Below are 19459 nucleotides of genomic sequence, written 5' to 3' on the forward strand. Positions count from 1 at the left end.
ACATGGAGCTGCTGGGAGGGAAGAATGCTCCATATCAAGTTAATTTACTCGTACACTAATGTGTAGTAAAACTTTACCCTTTGTCATGTTGTACATTTTCATGCCCCCCTGCTAAATAGTTGGCTGGTGAAAGCAAGGAAAATATGGGGTGTGGAGGCAGAAAGGAAGAATTTGAGTCAGGAGGAGAGCCAGGGCATTGTCTACTCTGACCGGCAACAGTTTTCCAAAGATGCGGGCAGGGATCTTTTCTAACTTTGTTCTTGAAGATCTTTTTAATAAGAGATGTCACCATGAACCTGAGACCTTCTGCATGGAGAGCATGTGTTCTCCCTTAAGAAGTCACAAACTTTTGCTTTCCACTAACCAAGAGGAACATATATTTTAAACAGTCTGATCTGGATGCATTTAAAACTTTTGATCACAGTGAACATGACTCAAATATAAAGTTTGTTGTTGTTAAAAGAACTGTTTCTCCAGAGTCATTGGGCCCATTCCAGTGAGGTGATCAACAAGCTGTCAGGCCCAGATCTTCTGCTGGGTAAGGAGGAGTTGAAAACTGTGCTGGTCAGAGCTGGTCCAATGCCTGGGGCTGTGTTTATATTCCCCATTTATTTGGACTGTGTACAGCACCAAAGAGGACAATGGGCAGAGTGCTGTCAATCTGCCGATTCAATAAACATTTTGTGGGAGAGGGTGGACCACTGTTTAGAGATGACTGTGATTAAATGGTATACAAATAAAATAAATAAATAAAAATCCCCACCAACAGGTGTTTGATAATGAATTTAGCTGAGTGCACATCCACAATACAGTGGTACCTCTGGATGTGAACGGGATCCATTCCAGAGCCCCGTTCGCATCCTGAAGCGAACACAAACCATGTCCGCACATCCGTGCGTGCGCGGGTTGCGATTTGCCGCTTCCGCGCATGCGCGTGATGTCACTTTGAGCATCTGCGCATGTGCGAGCAGCGTAACCTGAAGCAACATGAAGCAACTTCAACCCGAGGTATGACTGTATACAAATGTGCATTGGGATTGTGTGACCTAACCATTGTCCACAGTCTTTGTCATGTAAATCTCCATAAAAGATTTACAAGAATGAGGGGTGAATCTCTGAGCCTGTTGCGTAGGGCCCGGAATCATTTTCAATATTTTATATATTGTGACTTTAATTTTGAGTTGTCTGCCTCTGGTTAATGGTCTCAGATATTTGGATATGAAATTTATGGTAGAAGCAAATGCCGAGAACACAAGACGTAATTTTGTTTTCTTTGCTTAAAGGGAATAGAGTGTTGCTCAGAAGTTCAATGTTACTCATTGTTAATTAGCTATTGCCAAAGTAAACAGTATTAAACTGAATTTAGAAGAAATATAAATAATAAATTTTAAGTTTGGCCGGGGGGAGGGGACAACAAACTAGATATTATTTAAGTCTAACAGCAACAATGAAGGGCCTACTGTTTATTTAAAACCCTAACCATTGGTGAAGATACGAGCAATGGTAAAAGTACACTTATGACTATGTTATATCAGTAAGTACAAGTAACATTTATGAATAATTTTCAAGCATTCAGAGACCTGTTGGCAGAGAGTGGAATCACTTCATCCGAAATTGTCCAGGGGGAGCAGGCAGAGGCATTTAGGGGTTCAGGGCGGTTGCAAGGGGGAAAGGGGGATGGGAAACTTTCTTTTCATAACCTCCTTTCCATTCACTTAACATAGGAACCAAGCCATTATTATTATTATTATTATTATTATTATTATTATTAGGTAAAGTAAAGGTACCCCTGCCCGTACGGGCCAGTCTTGACAGACTCTGGGGTTGTGCGCCCATCTCACTTAAGAGGCCAGGGGCCAGCGCTGTCCGGAGACACTTCCGGGTCACGTGGCCAGCATGACATCGCTGCTCTGGCGAGCCAGAGCCGCACACGGAAACGCCGTTTACCTTCCCGCTGGTAAGCGGTCCCTATTTATCTACTTGCACCCGGAGGTGCTTTCGAACTGCTAGGTTGGCAGGCGCTGGGACCGAGCAGCGGGAGCGCACCCCGCCGCAGGGATTCGAACCGCCGACCTTTCGATCGGCAAGCCCTAGGCGCTGAGGCTTTAACCCACAGCGCCACCTGCGTCCCAACTATTATTATTATTATTATTACACAAATTCCAGACCTTTTAAAGCTCTTCCTCAACTAAGGGTTCAGTGTTTTACAAGTTTAGTCCTTGCAGGTACGATTATACTTGTAATACTTGTAATCAATTCTTACCAAAGCCAATAGGTTACTTCTTACAGGGACACTCTAAGAATCAGTGTATCTTAATAACTTCTGCTATCTTAGGTAAGTCATTCTTAATCTTGAAATACCCTCTCCCACGTGTGAAAAGCATCTGAGTTTACACCTGTGTACCTCCACCATTTATTAATAATTATCCTAGGATGCTGGATAACTCAGGCAGTAGAGCATGAGACTCTTAATCTCAGGGTCGTGCGTTCGAGCCCCACACTGAGCCAAATATTCCAGTATTGCAAGGGGTTGTACTAGATTACACTTGTGTTGCTTTCCAACTCTATGATTCTATGTGCCTATTAACCATAAAATAGCACCAGATTTTTTTGAAGTATGATACCACTTGTGTAGTACTTTATAACAACTTTCTCCCAAAATTAATGGAAAATGTGGCACCCTTTTATAAATGTTTGAATAATTCTTTCATGTTCTGCTGCTATCTCCAGTCTTTCCTTATATAATTTATATTTGAAGATTTGCATAATCTTTGACTTTCTCCTCTAAACAATCAGTATTCTTCTTGAAGTCTGAACAAAGCCTCATATAGGTGATTACATACTACTAAATAAGAATTGTACATGACTAATTAGATGTGATACTCCTGGTGGTGTTTTCTGCATTATTAGTCATCATTGCTCAATCATCTGCACAGTCCAAGGCATGTCGCTACCTGGGGCAAAGAACAAGATGGTGCCCCCACTGACTGGTCTGGCTGTAGAATCTTATTTTAGTACTGGCAACAGGATAGCATTCTCCACTGCACCTGAACATCACAGGGCAGTTATAGGTGTGCAAAACAGGAGAAAGGTCCTCCGGGAGAGAAAGGTTTAACTAGTGGGAGGACCAGCTAGGAGGCTGTCTCCCAGTTCTGCTGCTGATGCAGTTGCCTCAATCTGCCTAATGATAGGGCGAGTTCTGGTCATCTGAGTGTTCTACTATGTTCATCATGCTTGGTGGTATAGTAGTAAATTTTGAAGGGCACAAGATCATCACAACAGACCAGAGAACCAAAAAATTTAGGCAGCTGATGTGGCAAATAGTGACATAGTGGTTCGCACATAAGAAATGGGCTAGTTTCACATCCCTGATCAACCATGTGGCGTTACTCCAGTCCTGTGTATAGTTCCCTGAGATAAACTCCATTGAACTCAGTGGTGCTTACTTCTAACCATTGCAGGTTCAACTTGTAAAACACCTTGAGCTTCCACAATAAATCTTCAGTCAGGTGCAATGCAACCTTCAGCTTTTAATTAGAAGTGCAAAACAATATTACAGAGAAGTACAATTGCTTGATTGCTTTTCTCGTTCCATGCTAATTTGCCACAAACAACCGTGAAACTTGAAAGCTTCATTATCAACTATTCACTTGTGAAAGCAAGGCAGATCCGTCAGTTACACTGGCTTTTCAGCAGATGACATCAACATGCCTGCTCTGGTGGGGGGGGGAGGAATCCTGCAGCCACGCTATTTCCACCACCACCACCCCATTTCTGATCATGCCACACCAAAAGCTTCTAACCATTCATTTGACTGAAGGGGCCAGCTCATAACCTGTATGTTGTAGAGCTTTGTTGGTGGCCTCATCATACATTCAGTGTGGGCTGACAACAATCAGGAAGTATTGAATATAAGTGTCAATAGCCCCTGTGTTAATCAGCAATGACTTAGGCGTGCTTGGAAAGAAAAGTAAAGAAGCCCCTGCTTTTTCAGCATCTGTTTCAACTTTTTAAAAGTAAGCAAACCCTTGCATTTGTGTTCCAGATCCTTATTGGCGGAAACATCTCTGGCAACACAGTCTTAGAAGATGATTTCAGTACCCTGGATAGCAAGAAATGGCTCCTCCACCCTGGAGGAACAAAAATGCCAGTGTGTGGTTCTACTGGGGATGCCCTGGTCTTCATTGAGAAAGCAAGCACTCGCTATGTTGTCACCACTGACATTGCTGTTAATGAGGATTCTTTCCTTCAGCTGGACTTTGCAGCTTCTTGCTCTGTCACCGACTCCTGCTATGGTAAAGGCTTCTGCATTTGCTATTTACATACTTGCCAGCCTTCTCTGATGTCGTTGTTTATTATTATTCATTCAACTCTCCAATGAAAGATACAGAATCTAAAACAGGCTTTCCCACCAGAGAACTGTGATTTGTTGTTTCTGTCTTGGCGTACTTGGAAGTCTCCCATCTGTGGTTTGTGTATACTGAAGGTTTATAGAACCCAGGTACTGGTGGAAAATAAGGGCCCACTCACTTGCTGAGTTTTCTGGCTCATGAATAGAGCTGAAATTTAAAATGCATGCCTGGAAGCACTGTCCTCACATAATAACAGAAAAAGAACCCTGCTGGATCAGCCCAGAGGCCCCACTTTGACATCCTGTCTTCACAGTGACCAACCAGATGCCTATGGGAAGCTCACAAGCAGGCCCTGAGTGCAACAGCATTCTCCCAAATTGTTATTTCCAGCAACTGGTATGCAGAAGCATGCTGTCTCTGATGGTGGAGGTAGAACAGAACTATCATGGCTAGTATCCATTGATAACTCCATAAATTTGTCTCATCGTCTTTTAAAGCCATCCAAGTTGGTGGCTGTCACTATATCTTTGGGGAAAGAGGGATAAATATTAAATGAGGGGATATGTCTTATATATTGGCAGGGCACTGTGAACATGCATAGTGTGGTGTGTCTGTCTCAGGTGTGCTGAACGCCCACAACCGTGACCAAATAGTTAGACACGTACAGTTCCTATTATTCCTTTTTCCTTATATTCCAGTCCAGAGCTTGAGCCACACACATCAGCTCAGCAGCTTTCCCGTACACTTCAATGGTACACATGTGGACCCACCCTTTAAAGTAATCAGGAAGATCTTATGGATGTGTTGTGAACTGTGTATATGCACCAAAACTTACCCAGCAGCAGCCGATACTGGAACGGGGGGCTGTTCTTTATTCTGAGTTGTACAAATTTAGGACAAAGCATCTTGACATTTCCAGCGTGAATCTCTTGTTCTGACATTGGTTCCATATAATGTTGCATTATATGGTGTGTCATGCTTTAAACTGTTATGGTTCCTGCAACCCCAGAGACCACACTCCTACCTTAGATCTTGCTTGCACCTTTGTAAATTGGAACAAAGTAACATTTACATACAGCTGATTTAACTTAGACCAAAGGAAGGTTTGATCGTGTATGTCAACTGACTGCAAGCAATTACTTCAGATTCTGTATGTGAAATGGAAATTAGGCTTAAAGAAAATCCCTAAAGTAGATTAACCAATTTGCTTATAAGTAATGAAGATATTTAAGTCTGGAAATTAACTAGGGGCCCCAAAACATAATCATTATGCTTCAGTTTGGAATCACAGTTCATTACAATTCTGTTAATGTTAAGAGTGCTGTAACTGATCTGTTAGTTATATGACTAGGTTTCCCCCACTTTTAGTTCGGCCAACCATTATTTTGATGGAGTTGTATTAACCAGGGCAGCCAGCATCTACGTATAAGTCATAGAGCAACATGCTGATATAAAACAAAATAATATGAAAATGACATGTACCTTTTTTTAAAAAAAAGATATCAACACATCTGTGGTACATTTTAAGGCTTCAGACACAAAATTGTAACTGATCTGTTAGTTATATGACAAGGGATTGGAATTTTATCTTTGTATGTTCAGCAGTTAGCAGTGCAAACCTATGCATGTCTCACAGAGCAATTCTAACTCTTCCTTGGGAGTCACTTGGCCGCTGCCACAGCCCAAGCCCTCCTGGTCTTATTTCAATGCCTTGCTCTGGCTACCATAATCATGGTAGCTCCAAAACAGCCTGTGCCTTGGGCAAGTGTAACAGAGGCTAATGCAGTGGCAGAACCCCTCACCCCACACCAGCAGGGCTCATCAGAAAGAGATTTGCTGAATCCTAAACCACCCATTCCTAGCAACACTGGATTTCTCCTAAATTCTTTTGAGTTTAATAAGATTTACTCCCAGGTAAGTTATACTATTATATTATTGTATAAGTATATACAACTGAAACCAAGGTGTAAGAATCAAGATTAGATAATACATCTAAAACTGAAAAGTTGGATTGGGCTGGCTAGCACATTGTTTTTAGAATGTTGGATTATTTTGATTGTTGTTAGCCGCCCTGAGCCCAGCTTCGGCTGGGGAGGGCGGGGTATAAATAAAATTTATTATTATTATTGATTATTGATGTTCATCCCTTTGTGATTGCAACAGCAAACGATGCATGTGCAAATGAGACATCACAGACTAAACATAGAAAGCTTTGCTACAGTGACACTTAACGCAGGGCTTTTCAAGAGAGTCGGTTCATTCGTTCAGCTGCTAATCGTCAAGTGTTAAGGAATCAGCTGATGAAGAATTAAGAGGTGTGCATAAATGTGTGAGCAAACTCCTTCAAGTAAAGTTTAGAAGATGGAGGCAATTTGTAAAGAGATACTGCTGTCTCTCTCTTTTTGCTCGCTGTGACTAATCTTTTCAGACGCCTCCACTTATGCTATCTCAGTAATCCTCACAATAGCCGTGTGAGATAGGCCAGTATTATGAACTTCAAGTGGAAGGGGTAGAGGAGGGCTGAAGCTGTGGTCATCGTGACTTGCCTAAGCCTACCTTGGGAGCTTGTGACTGGGTGGAAATTTGAGCCAAGAATGTGTGCTAACAGTGTACACTCTTAACCATGACACCCCACTAGTTCTCAGTGACAATACATCTCTCAGCATGCCATTAAATAGATATTGATTCCATCTTTGGTGTGTTCAGATGCATATCCCATTCCACTGCAGGTGGCCTGTTTGCATTGCATTTCTTTCAATGGACTGCACACCTGTGTACTTACTTACTTACTTACTTACTTACTTACTTATTTATTTTAGTATGCCACTCCCATAACATAAAATTTTATGGGCATCATATCTAAATGTGCATTCCTTTACAAGCAATACGGTGCTCATCATAGGCTACAGACCATACAGTGGTACCTTGGTTTACGAACTTAATCCATTCCGGAAGTCTGTTCTTAAACTAAAGCATTCTTAAACCAAGACGTGCTTTCCCATAGGAGCAGGGGACTCAATTTACAAATGGAACAAACTCAACAGGAAGTGGAACATGTTCTTATTCCAAAGCAAAGTTAACAAACCAAAACACCTACTTCCAGGTTTGCAGCATTCTTAATCCAAGTTGTTCATAAACTGAGCTGCTCTTAAAGCAAGGTACCACTGTGTACTCCAGACTCCTACACAAAACAGGAAATGTTTGATTGGCCATACACTTTGATATTATAATGCTGGACTGTTGTCAGTGAGTTTGATGATACCATTGTCATAACAATTCAACTCATTTTAACCTTTTTAGCTATTGAACTAGAGTATTCTATTGATCTTGGTCTGACATGGCACCCAGTAATGAGAGACTGCCTTCCAACGAACGTTGAATGCAGTACATACCATCTCCAGAGGATTTTGGTATCAGATACATTCAATAAATGGACAAGGATTGTTTTGCCACTTCCTCCTTACACCAGGTAAATTGTCTTTGGCATATCCTTAAAATATGTGACCTTACAGGTTTTGTATTGTATTTTTAATGTATTTCTGTGGTAGCTACATGCAAATAAAAATGGGGCCATTGCTATTGTTCAGTATCAATTTCCTTATCTCATTAGTGTGAACTTGATCAAGCCAATCTCTGAAATCTCTCAGCTCACTTGAACTGAGACCAGTTGCCCCACCATAAATGAGAGACCTGAGAAATTTGATGTGGCCAGTTGTTGTTCATTTGAAACAAAAGTTTTCTGTTCACCTGTAGAGAGTTCACTCTCGAAATCCCCACTTGAGAGATGTTGGTCAATATCCATTTGTTTAGTCATTTAGTCGTGTCCGACTCTTTGTGACCCCCTGGACCAGAGCACGCCAGGCACTCCTGTCTTCCACTGCCTCCCGCAGTTTGGTCAGACTCATGCTGGTAGCTTTGAGAACACTGTCCCACCATCTCGTCCTCTGTCGTCCCCTTCTCCTTGTGCCCTCCATCTTTCCCAACATCAGGGTCTTTTCCAGGGAGTCTTCTCTTCTCATGAGGTGGCCAAAGTATTGGAGCCTCAGCTTCACGATCTGTCCTTCCAGTGAGCACTCAGGGCTGATTTCCTTAAGAATGGATCGGTTTGATCTTCTTGCAGTCCATGGGACTCTCAAGAGTCTCCTCCAGCACCATAATTCAAAAGCATCAATTCTTCGGCAATCAGCCTTCTTTATGGTCCAGCTCTCACTTCCATACATCACTACTGGGAAAACCATAGCTTTAACTATACGGGCCTTTGTTGGCAAGGTGATGTCTCTGCTTTTGAAGATGCTGTCTAGGTTTGTCATTGCTTTTCTCCCAAGAAGCAGGCGTCTTTTAATTTCGTGACTGCTGTCAGTGTGGCCTACATTTTTAAATATAGCAATATCAAACCTTTTCTCTTTACCTCCAGGATTATCTTTCCCCCAGCAAATGCTTCTCTGCCACCTCAGTAATTTCTTAGGTGTGGGATAGCAATGCAATAAATAAATAAAAAGACTGAAATCTGTTTAACAGTTGTATCTTTCACTCGAAAATACAAGCTTAGCTTGAAGTTTAATGCTGCCATCTACTGATCAGTTTTTTCAAGCATGCATTCAGTTAGTTGGTAAATGGAGTTCTTTGAAGATGAAGCTGGCTAACGGCTCATCCACACCCCCACTAGCTCCATCACCTTCCCCCCAGGAAAACCTGTGGCTTCCCACTGAATCGGAACCATCAGCAATCAGGTTTTCCATGGATTGCTGTTTGTTCCGATTGAACAGTAAAGAGTGTGTATTCCATGGGAAAGCTGTGGGGCAAACGCAGAACTGCTTGGACCCCTATCTAGAAAGCACCGGGCAAGAAGGCACGTTTTATCACGTGGTGGAATTGTAAAGTAATCAAAAGCTATTGGGAAATGATTTATAATGAAATGAAAAAAAAAGTTTAAGGTAACATTTGTTAAAAGACCAGAAGCTTTTTTGCTAGGCATTATAGGTCAAGACTTGCCAAAAGAGTGGAAGAAACTGTCTATGTATGCTACAACAGTAGCTAGGATATTACTAGCCCAAAAATGGAAAGAAGACAAGACACCAACGAAGGAAGAACAGCAAGCAAAAATGATGGAATACGCTGAAATGGCGAAGCTCACTGAAAAACCTAGAGACAAGGACAATAGAGACTTTAAAAAGGACTGGGAACTGTATATGGTGTATTTACAGAAACACTGTAAAGAAGTGGACTCACTAGCAGGGTTTGAGTAAACACTTACAAGTGAGAAAACAAGTATAAAAGTTAAGAAGTAATAATTGGAAATATAACAAAGTGTAAGAGGTAATTTGAAAAAAGATGGTATAAAAATGATAAGAATGTAATAATATTTAGCTAAAAGAATGCAGAATTAAGGTAGAATAAAATAGGCAGGAGAAGCAAATATCTAAGGTATAAGGAGAAGAAGTTGAGGGAAGTTTGGGACTTGCATACTCTTTTGGTGACAATGATGATTGTGTTGAATACAAAATTGTAAAACTTATTATAAAAAAATAGAAAGCACGGCGCAAGCGGAGGTGTGGATGGGCAATAAGTCTCTTCCTTTGGCTCTAGAAGCATTTGTTTCATATCTCTCCACCTTTCTCAAAGGTCCCAGGCAACCCGTTTCCGCTGGCACCAGCCGGCTCCATTTGACAAGCAGCAGACATGGGCCATAGACAACGTCTACATAGGTGATGGCTGTATAGACATGTGCAGTGGACATGGGAGGTGCACTCAAGGGAATTGCATGTAAGTATGGCGCTGTCAGGGGCTGGGCAGAGGAGGAGGAGGAGGAATGGTGCAGAGCGCCTCCCCATCCTGACCCACCCAGGGAGGAGGAAGAGGACGACAGCATAGATAATCATAATCATAATCATAAGTTATTATTTATACCTCGCCCATCTGGCTGAGTTTCCCCAGCCACTCTGGGCGGCTTCCAAAAGAATATTAAAATACTGTGATACATCAAACATTAAAAGCTTCCCTAAACAGGGCTGCCTTCAGATGTCTTCTAAAAGTCTGGTAGTTGTTGTTCTCTTTGACATCTGGTGGGAGGGCGTTCCACAGGACGGGCGCCACTACCGAGAAGGCCCTCTGCCTGGTTCCCTGTAACTTGGCTTCCCGCAGTGAGGGAACCGCCAGAAGGCCCTCGGTGCTGGACCTCAGTGTCCGGGTAGAACGATGGGTAGAAAATTATTATTATTAAAAGTAGGAGAGCAAAGAGCTTGAAGGCAGAAGGCACTTAGTGGCACCCGTAGAGGAGGAGGTGGTGATGATGACGAATGAGGAAGTGGGAGAGATGGGGGGTGGAGATTCACTGGGGACAACACCATTATCCAAGAGGCTGGGTTCTATAGCCTCTCTCTGTAAAGACTGAAATTACAAAGGACTGTAATAAACTTTTCCTTGTCTTTATACCTTCCTGGGCAACCAGCCGGGAGCCGCTGACAGCATCCTGACATGCGCTCTTTTCAGAGAGACAGTGCCAGGGTTGTCAGACTATAAGACATGGGGAGGAGTGGCCTGGTAACTCATGCATTAGAGTAAGGAGCCTGGTGGGAAGGGGTAGAGCCTAATGGCTCCTGATAGGGGCAGAAGATGGCACTTGGCAGCTTGAGGGAGGAGTCTGGTTGTATTTGGTGCCTCAGAGATGGAGAATGGTAGACATGGAGTGGGGAGAGCAAAGAAGAAAAGGTCTCAAGCTGGGCAGAACTTAAGCCTCCCCCCCACTAGATTCTGTCCCCTTACCTTGAGCATGTACTAATTCATGTCAAGACCTTGAGAAAGGAGCTGAAGCTCTGAAACTTCAGATCAAACCCTGCCAATCCTAGACATTGATGTGGATTCTAATTAGGATTCTAGCTTGTGGTTTAAAATAAGCAAGTAAGAAAAGGGATTTGTTTTTTCTCTGAATACAATTTCTCTTTCTTTCTTTTTTAGTTTTTTTTTTTTTTTTTTAAAGAAGGAAAGTGAGCCAGGACCAGCCTAATCAGTGGCCCATGTCACCATTTTGTAAGGGATGCCTATTTTGCTGCATGTGGGAGGAATATGACTCCTTCCGCTTTGCTACCTTTGTGAACTTGCGTCAGGGAAGCAAGAAAGGAGTCTCTAGAAAGGGGACCAAAATTAGGCAAGGGATCCTAATGGCAACGTGAGAAGGAAACTAAGGAACTGGGTGCATTTGGAGGGATTTAAACAAATGCCCATTCAGCGGCGTAGCGTGGGTTGTCAGCACCCGGGGCAAGGCAAGTAATTTGCGCCCCCTAACCCGGGGCAAGGCAAGTAATTTGCGCCCCTAACCCCTAACCTGCCGCCGCTGCCAGCTTCTTCTTGCTGCTGCCTGGGCTGGGGTATTTACGGTAAGGTAGCCACGGCGGCGGCGGCAGGTCCGTGTCAGGTGATCTGAGGCAAGTTGCCGCTGGCACTGCCGCCCAAACGACGCCGCTTGCCCGGAGGAGGAGGGCAGAGAGGCGAGGAAAATGCAACATGGCCCAGCAGCTGCAGCGGCGGGGCTGTGAGGAGGGGCTGCTTGGCACGCCCTCCGCGGCCCTGACGCGTGGGGACCGCGGCGAGCGCTGAGAGCCGCTGCCTGCCGGACGCCTTCAGCCTGGACGTGTGCACAGCTCGTTGGTTCCGCGAGACATGGGGCTCTGCTACATCCTGCGCCCGAGGCTCTTCGGCGACTCTGGAGGTGGCGAGCGGGCCCCCCCCCCCCCAGATGTTGCGCCCGGTGCGGCCGGCCCCCCCTGCACCCCCACGCTACGCCACTGTGCTCATTGGTATTTGGGAGGTACTGTCATTGGAAGGAGGAAGGCATCTGTCTGCTACTCCATCTAGAAACTGCTGGCTGCCCTAAAACTATTTGCTTAGACTTTATATACTGTGTTTGTTAGTTATAGCTATCTGAAAGTAAGTTCTAGTAAACTGAGTAATATTAAAACCAAGAGCCTTGAAAATAATGAATTTTTCCTGCAATGTATTGTTATGAATTAAGACAATTTATAATATTATTATAGTATCATTATGAATTAGACTTCACATAATTAGTGAAGAAGACTGGAAGAAATTTAGGTGTTACTTACAAAAACATTGTAATTTAATTGGATGTTAAGAAGGATGCCAGATCATAAACAATTGAGCACCACTAAATTAGACGTAATCTGGATGATAAATGAGATTGAGGAAAATATAATTTTTTTGGAGAATTATTAGACTAAATTAAATGAATGAGACTTAAGAATGTAAACAAGTTGATAAATTGCTGGAAAAAGTTTTACAATGATGCAAGTGGGAGCGGGGGACGTGAGGGAGTCCAAAGAAGCTTTGAAAATATGTTATGACACATGTCTTATTGTTTATTATTTTTGCACTTTTGTATTTAAAAAATCTCAATAAATATTTTTTTTTTAAAAAAAAAAGACTTCACATAATTAGTGTTTCATGTTTAAAGTACAGAAAGAGAGAGCTGTGTGAGTTCTCCAACCATGCTTGTAGATGAGGCAAGGGAAATCCTAATGCTGTAGAATGGATCAAAAGCATTCTGAAGAAATCATTGAATGCAGAGTGCCTTACCAGCTAAATTCTCTTTTTTTGCTATCACTTACAGGTGTGATGAAAACTGGGGTGGACTGTACTGTGATGAGCCAGAGATACCTCTTCCCACTCAGCTTAAAGACAACTTCAACCGTGCCCCTTCCAATCAGAATTGGCTAACCGTAAATGGTGGGAAACTGAGCACTGTCTGTGGAGCTGTAGCTTCTGGAATGGCACTTCATTTTAGCGGGGTTGGTACCTGCTGTACTGAGCTTTTTTTATATAATTCTGAAATATACCCCAAAGAGAAGCAAATTGAAAGCAGAACCTTGGAGTTACAAACAACTTGGAAAGAGAGGGGTGGGATTTAGTGTAGTGCTGAGTATTATATGCACACAGAAGTGAGGTCTCATCATGCAACCAGACTTTCCCCCCTCTCCTCCCGCTGCATGCTCTGTGCATCTCCTAAACCTGTTCTTGGAGTTTCCCCAAATCTTCTGAGCATATTTAGGTGGCATGGAGCATGCGGGAGGAAGGGGAATCCTGTTGGGTGAACAGACCTGTTCTAAACTAGTATCACTGGTCCAAACAAGCAAGCATTTTATTTGTAACAATTTTTAATGCATGTTGCTAGTGAAGTAGAATTTTTAAATCGTACAAGCTCACAAAATTTAAACTCCTGGCAGTTCTTTTCACTACAAAGCTAAATAGGCATTTTTGCAGACTTGTTCCTATGTGTCCATGCAAAAAAATAATAATAATCTTTTGGAAATATATCTTACACAAAGCTATTCCCATCTTAAACATATTTACTATTTACTACTGAGTTCCAGACAAACCATTTTAGAAGCACAGTGCAACCATTTGTGATAAAATAATTATTTTAGATGTATCACTATCTGTGTTTATATATTTCTAACTGACAGCCATTGCCACTTTACACTTAAAGGGTTATTTGGTTATGTGATTTAGGATTCAGAGAGAGCAAAAGACATGTTTATGGGAGGAGAGAACTCTGTAGTGGGCACTAGGTTGTTGTTTACAGTGCAGTAGATTCTAATGCTGAAGAGACAATCCACTTTTCAGTGCAATTTCTGCTACTGGGCTACAACATAAATGCCCCCCCCCCCTCTATTTGGGAGTGTGATGTTTTTGGATTCTGGGCCTGCTCCATGAAAACACTAATTGGTTTTGTGTTGTGTTGCTGTTGTTTTTTAAAAAAGTAGTTTTGGGTTGTTATTATTTTGAAGTGGGAAATAAATCATATAGCTGTTATTGTTGTCATTATTTCCTTTGCAACCATAATGGTTTCTTTTTCTTTTTCAAGGCTTGCAGTCGCTTGCTAGTTACAGTGGATCTAAACTTAACTAATGCAGAATTCATCCAGTTCTATTTCATGTACGGATGTCTGATAACTCCCAACAGTCGTAACCAAGGAGTTCTCCTGGAGTACTCTGTGAATGGTGGCATCACATGGACCCTCCTAATGGACATTTTTTATGACCAGTTCAGCAAGCCTGGGTAATAAGTATATTCCTGTTGCTCATGCAAAACCTGTTTTGATTATAAATACAGGCAACTCCCTGTTGGTTGCGTTTCGGGTCATTGCATTCATCAGCGGAATGTGTATAAGCCTGTCCCACCCCTGTTCCTGCCAGATTCCACCTTCTTCTGGGTCTAAAAGCAGAGTGTGTGTGTGTGTGTGTGTGTGTGTGTGTGTGTGTCTCGACGGTCGCATGTGTCTTGGTCACGTGCAAAATGGTCATTCCCTGTAGTGTTTTCCTCCTCACACCCCTCTCTCAGAAGCTCTGAGAGCTTCTTTGTTTCAGTAGGAGATATTATGTACTGAAGTTATCACCCTGGGCCAGCAGGGGGATGCTGTAGATAGTTCCGGTCCACATATGCAGATAAGGAATCGAAAGTTCAGTGATTGGATAGTTACAGAAAGTTGTTACAGTTACGTTGCACTGGAGCTCTATATAAGCAGGCTGACTGAACCCTTCAGTTCAGTTCTGTTCCAGCTTACAAATAAAGAGCTGCTTTGGAGAAATCGCTGCGTTGTCTGCTATGTCTACCCACTCTTTAACAGGATGGATAACAGAGCATGGGTAGGCAAACTAAGGCCTGGGGGCCGGATCTGGCCCAATTGCCTTCTAAATCCGGCCCCGCAGACAGTCCAGGAATGTTTTTATATGAGTAGAATGTGTGCTTTTATTTAAAATGCATCTCTGGGTTATTTGTGGGGCATAGGAATTCATTCATTTCCCCCCAAAATATAGTCTGGCAACCCACAATGTCTGAGGGACAGTGGACCGGCCCGCTGCTGAAAAAGTTTGCTGACCCCTGAGGAACCCTGAAATTAACCATATGTAGAAGGCTTTATAGTGTATTACCAGCAGATTAAACAAGAGAATGTGTCTGGCAGGAGAGGCAGATTTAGGGGGGTGCTATCAGTTCTTCTGCACTGGGCACGAAGCCGAGAGGGTGCCGTAATAATGACGCACAATGGAAGGCAAGAGGTGTGGGAGGGCTATCGAATTTGGGCGTTACACAGGGCACTGCTGAAATTTTAAAGCCCCAGGTCTGCCACTGCTTGCAACTTGCCATTGCCCTCTTCTTACCATTTTTCAACCCTCATGAAGATAGATGTTTAAGGTCATTCCCTTATTTTCACAGTCAACTTCACATGCTTGTGGATAAACAAACTGCTTTATTGCATTTTGGTGCTTTGTTGTCCATTATGACTCTTGGCAAGGTATGTGCAGATGCTAAAGGATTCTTAGTGACTGTTATGCAGACTTTATAATTAGGTGGAGCTAACTGAACATTCCTCTCTATATATTGTGGTAGAGAAACATTAGGGAGTTGCCATAACCTATGGGTGCTTTCATAAATCAGGTGCCCTCAATATGTTCTGAGAATGCAGCTCCCATCAGCCCCTGCCAGCACAGTCATGAGAGCTGATGAGAGTTGCAGTCCGAAACATGTGGAGGCCATCAGGTTTGCAAAGGCTCCCCAGCAAAGGTGCTACTAATCACTCTTATTCATCTCAGTGGGACATGCTGTCATCCTGCATAACTGCATATCTGGTTTTCATGCCATTTGCAACCAACTGATTGGTTGAAACATTCCTTTCCCTTTGTGACAGCAAAACAAAGGATTTATTATAACTGATGAAAAACCCATTGTCATGTAAATTTGAATAATAATAACTATATAACTACATTTACATAAGAAAGCACTATACATAAGGATGTAGAATTCCTGTATGTCAAAGAGTGTCAATGGGGTGCAGGGGGGGGCGGAGTTTAGATGGATCCCCTGTCCTGCAATGAATGCTAACCCAGGATTTAAATCTTCATTATGGTAATCCAACAAGTAAAATGTTGTAATGTTTATCCTAAGAGGAGCATTGACCTTATAGGTAATCATCACCCAAACCAACACTGTAGACCTATATAGAGTCATTTAACTGTACTTCTGATCTTTGGGTAATTCTCAAGTTTTCAGTGCAAATTTTCACAGGCTCTCTCTTGCTGCTTTTTTAGCTTTGTGAACATTCTCCTTCCTCCTGGTGCCCAAGAGGTGGGGACCCGTTTTCGCTGGTGGCAGCCCAAGCATGATGGTCTGGATCAGAGTGACTGGGCTATTGACAATGTGCTGATATCAGGGTCAGCTGACCAGAGGACTGTGATGCTGGACACATTTAGCAGTGCGCCACTGCCGCAGCACGAACGCTCTCCTGCAGACGCAGGACCCACCGGAAGGGTTGCTTTTGATATGTTCATGGAAGACAGAACAACAGGTAGGACGAAAACCAGTGTTGTCCATGTTATTATTTTTTCTTCTCTGTGACAAGCATGAATTTAGCCGGAGAAGCATTTCCCAACATGGCAATTCAATAGTAGGAAAAGTTTCAGCCATTGAATTTCCTCCACCCATGCAGTGGTTAAAAAGAAAGAGAAGTGCTGCCAAAAAAAAATGATAACTGTAGAGCAAGGCATAGGTAAAGCCATACATTTATTGCAATAATGTATGAGAATAGTGTTTCTGCATTAGAATGAAACAAATCATTCTTCTATTATAACCCAATAATGATTTAATAATTCAGTAACTGTTTTCGGCACTTAACACCATCAGTATTTTTAATTATCAAATACTACAGTTTTAAAATATTGGTATGAATATTATTTTCTTCAGTGAATGAGCACTGGCTGTTCCATGACGACTGTTCAATAGAAAGATTCTGCGAGTCTCCTGATGGTGTCATGATGTGTGGTAGCCATGATGGCAGAGAAGTTTATGCTATCACCCATGATTTAACTCCTACAGACAACTGGATTATGCAGTTCAAGGTAAACACCGCTTTCTAAAGCCTTCAGAGATTTACATTAACACCAGGGCTTTTTTCAGCTGGAACTCACCAGAACTGATGCTCCCCCCTAGGGGAAAAAAAGCCCTGATTAACACCCTTTTAACAATTTAAATTTATTCTGTTGTGCCAACACTTTCCATGTGTTTTTGTGTTTCTTGCTGGTAGGTGTCAGGTGGTTCTTCCTTACAGGGCATTAACATGCTCCTTATCTGGATCAGGGCCCCACACCAATTTCCTGTTAAAAATCTCTCCCTCACTTGACTACTATTTGACTCTGAATGTAGCACCTTCAGCAGCAAAAAGAAAGAGGGGGGGTTGATTATTTTTGGGAGTAAATTGGCATGGCACCCCAATCCAGACTGAGAGTAGGTTCAGAAAGAGAGCCCTGTAGCTGCTTTACTTTCAAAATAAAAGCGGCCAGTTTAAGGATGCCTCCCCCGAAAACATTAATAGTGCTACATGTAGTTTTCCCCTCAGCCTCTATAGTTGTAAATCTCTTACAAAAATCAGGTCTTGTCTTCCACAAAGAAACTGATCTTTTACAGCTCGCTTACCACTGAGCTGGAAAATCTCACTTGCAGGTACAGCGATAGAGCTCAACTACACCAAGAACACTGTATCTTAAGCAGATAGTTGTATAATTAATGAGACTAGCATGAAAGGAAGCCTGATAACTTGATAAGACACTGACTGGATAAGTCAGAAGATCAAGGTTTCTCTTTTTGTCCTTTCATTGGCATGCAATAAAATTCTGGGCAATCCTTCGTGCACCTCTGATTTTCCCCAATCAGTCTAACAGATAATAATACTCTGCTATAAATTTACATGAAAACCTCACTATTATTTTTTCTTGCTGGAAAAAACGATATCTGAAATGAAAATGTGTGTCACTTTTTACATGTACTATATTAGATTTCTGTCGGCTGTAAAACCTCAGAAAAAATTGCCCAGAACCAAGTCCATGTGCAATATTCTACTGACTTTGGAGTGAGCTGGAGCTACCTAATACCTCAGTGCTTACCTGCTGACCCCAAATGTTCTGGGAGTGTTTCACAACCATCTGTCTTCTTTCCAACCAAAGGATGGAAAAGAATAACTTACCGTCTACCTGAAAGCCTAGTAGGAAAGTAAGTATAAATAATATCTGAGCTACTGATGTTATCAGAGTGGCCATATCGGTCTTCTAGACATATCCTTCCTTCTGTGAGATGGCTCTGTTGCACCACGGTTCTGTGCTATGCATGCTGATGATGTTGCTAGTTCATTTGGAATGAAGACATCCATTACAAGGAACAATATAGTTAGTAGTTCCACAAGCAAGACTAGACAGTTTCCATTATTTTGGAAACTGGGAAACTGATTTCAGAATTCATATGAATGAGAACCATATATCCCTCATTTACATAACCTGTTCAACTGTAATAACTTATCTTCAGTCTCCTATCTTTCCATATAATTAAACTGTAAGACTGTCATCATGCAGCAGTGGCCATGTGAACAGCAGCATGATGACAGAACAGCTGGCAGGGAGCCATGCAACAGTTCGGCCCAGACAAGCTGCAGAGGAACAGCCAGGACAACCTGGGAGATCAAAGGCTGAAGAGGTGGGAGCTGCTCTGCCCTGCCTGTTCCATTGCAGCTTGCCTGGACCATGGTTTGGGCAAGCTGTAAGGGGTGTGCGCAGTTTGGCTGAGCAAACAAGTGGTGGCCAAGACCAAGGAGTGACAAGGAGGATGTAACTAGGGGCAAACAGGCAGGCTGGAAAGTTGAAGGTTGGATCGGCATGGAGTGGGCTTTGCAAGCCTTCTTACATTCCCCTTGTCGCCTCTGCCATTTACAGGGAGGAAGGGTAATCACCCCTTTGTCTTGTCCCTGCAATGCTTCTTACTCTGTCTTCCCACAGCAATGGCATTAGTGACCATGGGATGGGACCAAAGGAGAGAAAGTTTTAGGTTTGGGCAATATATTGAGGGGAGAAGGAGTGCAGTTTGGATGTTCTGTAGGAAGAAGGGGGAGCATGGTTTAGGCCAGTGCTTCTCAAGACACCTGATGTGGTGGACTGGCAACTTTTTCCCAGTGTGCCAGGGACCTGTACCATACTTGGTCCCTAAAACATCACACTGAACCTGGGCTGTGGTGGAGTCACTGTAGATTGGCAGCTGATGGCTCGTGGACTGACACCGGT

The 19459-nt window shown here is 42.8% G+C and overlaps 1 protein-coding gene across 3 annotated transcripts in view; it reads left to right on the top strand.

Moving 5' to 3' along the window:
- The window catches only part of RELN (reelin), a 326208-nt gene that overhangs the window by 280699 nt on the left and 26050 nt on the right, over positions 1 to 19459 (top strand). For all 3 annotated transcript variants that reach the window (XM_079993517.1, XM_079993518.1, XM_079993519.1), the window contains 8 exons: positions 4046 to 4295; positions 7653 to 7821; positions 9975 to 10115; positions 12973 to 13150; positions 14227 to 14420; positions 16448 to 16704; positions 17100 to 17254; positions 18187 to 18401. In XM_079993517.1, coding sequence (XP_079849643.1) covers positions 4046 to 4295; positions 7653 to 7821; positions 9975 to 10115; positions 12973 to 13150; positions 14227 to 14420; positions 16448 to 16704; positions 17100 to 17254; positions 18187 to 18401 — 1559 coding nt within the window. The remainder of the gene's footprint in view (positions 1 to 4045; positions 4296 to 7652; positions 7822 to 9974; positions 10116 to 12972; positions 13151 to 14226; positions 14421 to 16447; positions 16705 to 17099; positions 17255 to 18186; positions 18402 to 19459) is intronic.

The sequence above is a fragment of the Podarcis cretensis genome (genome assembly GCF_951804945.1).
Source record: "Podarcis cretensis genome assembly, chromosome: 10".
Classification (NCBI taxonomy): domain Eukaryota; kingdom Metazoa; phylum Chordata; class Lepidosauria; order Squamata; family Lacertidae; genus Podarcis; species Podarcis cretensis.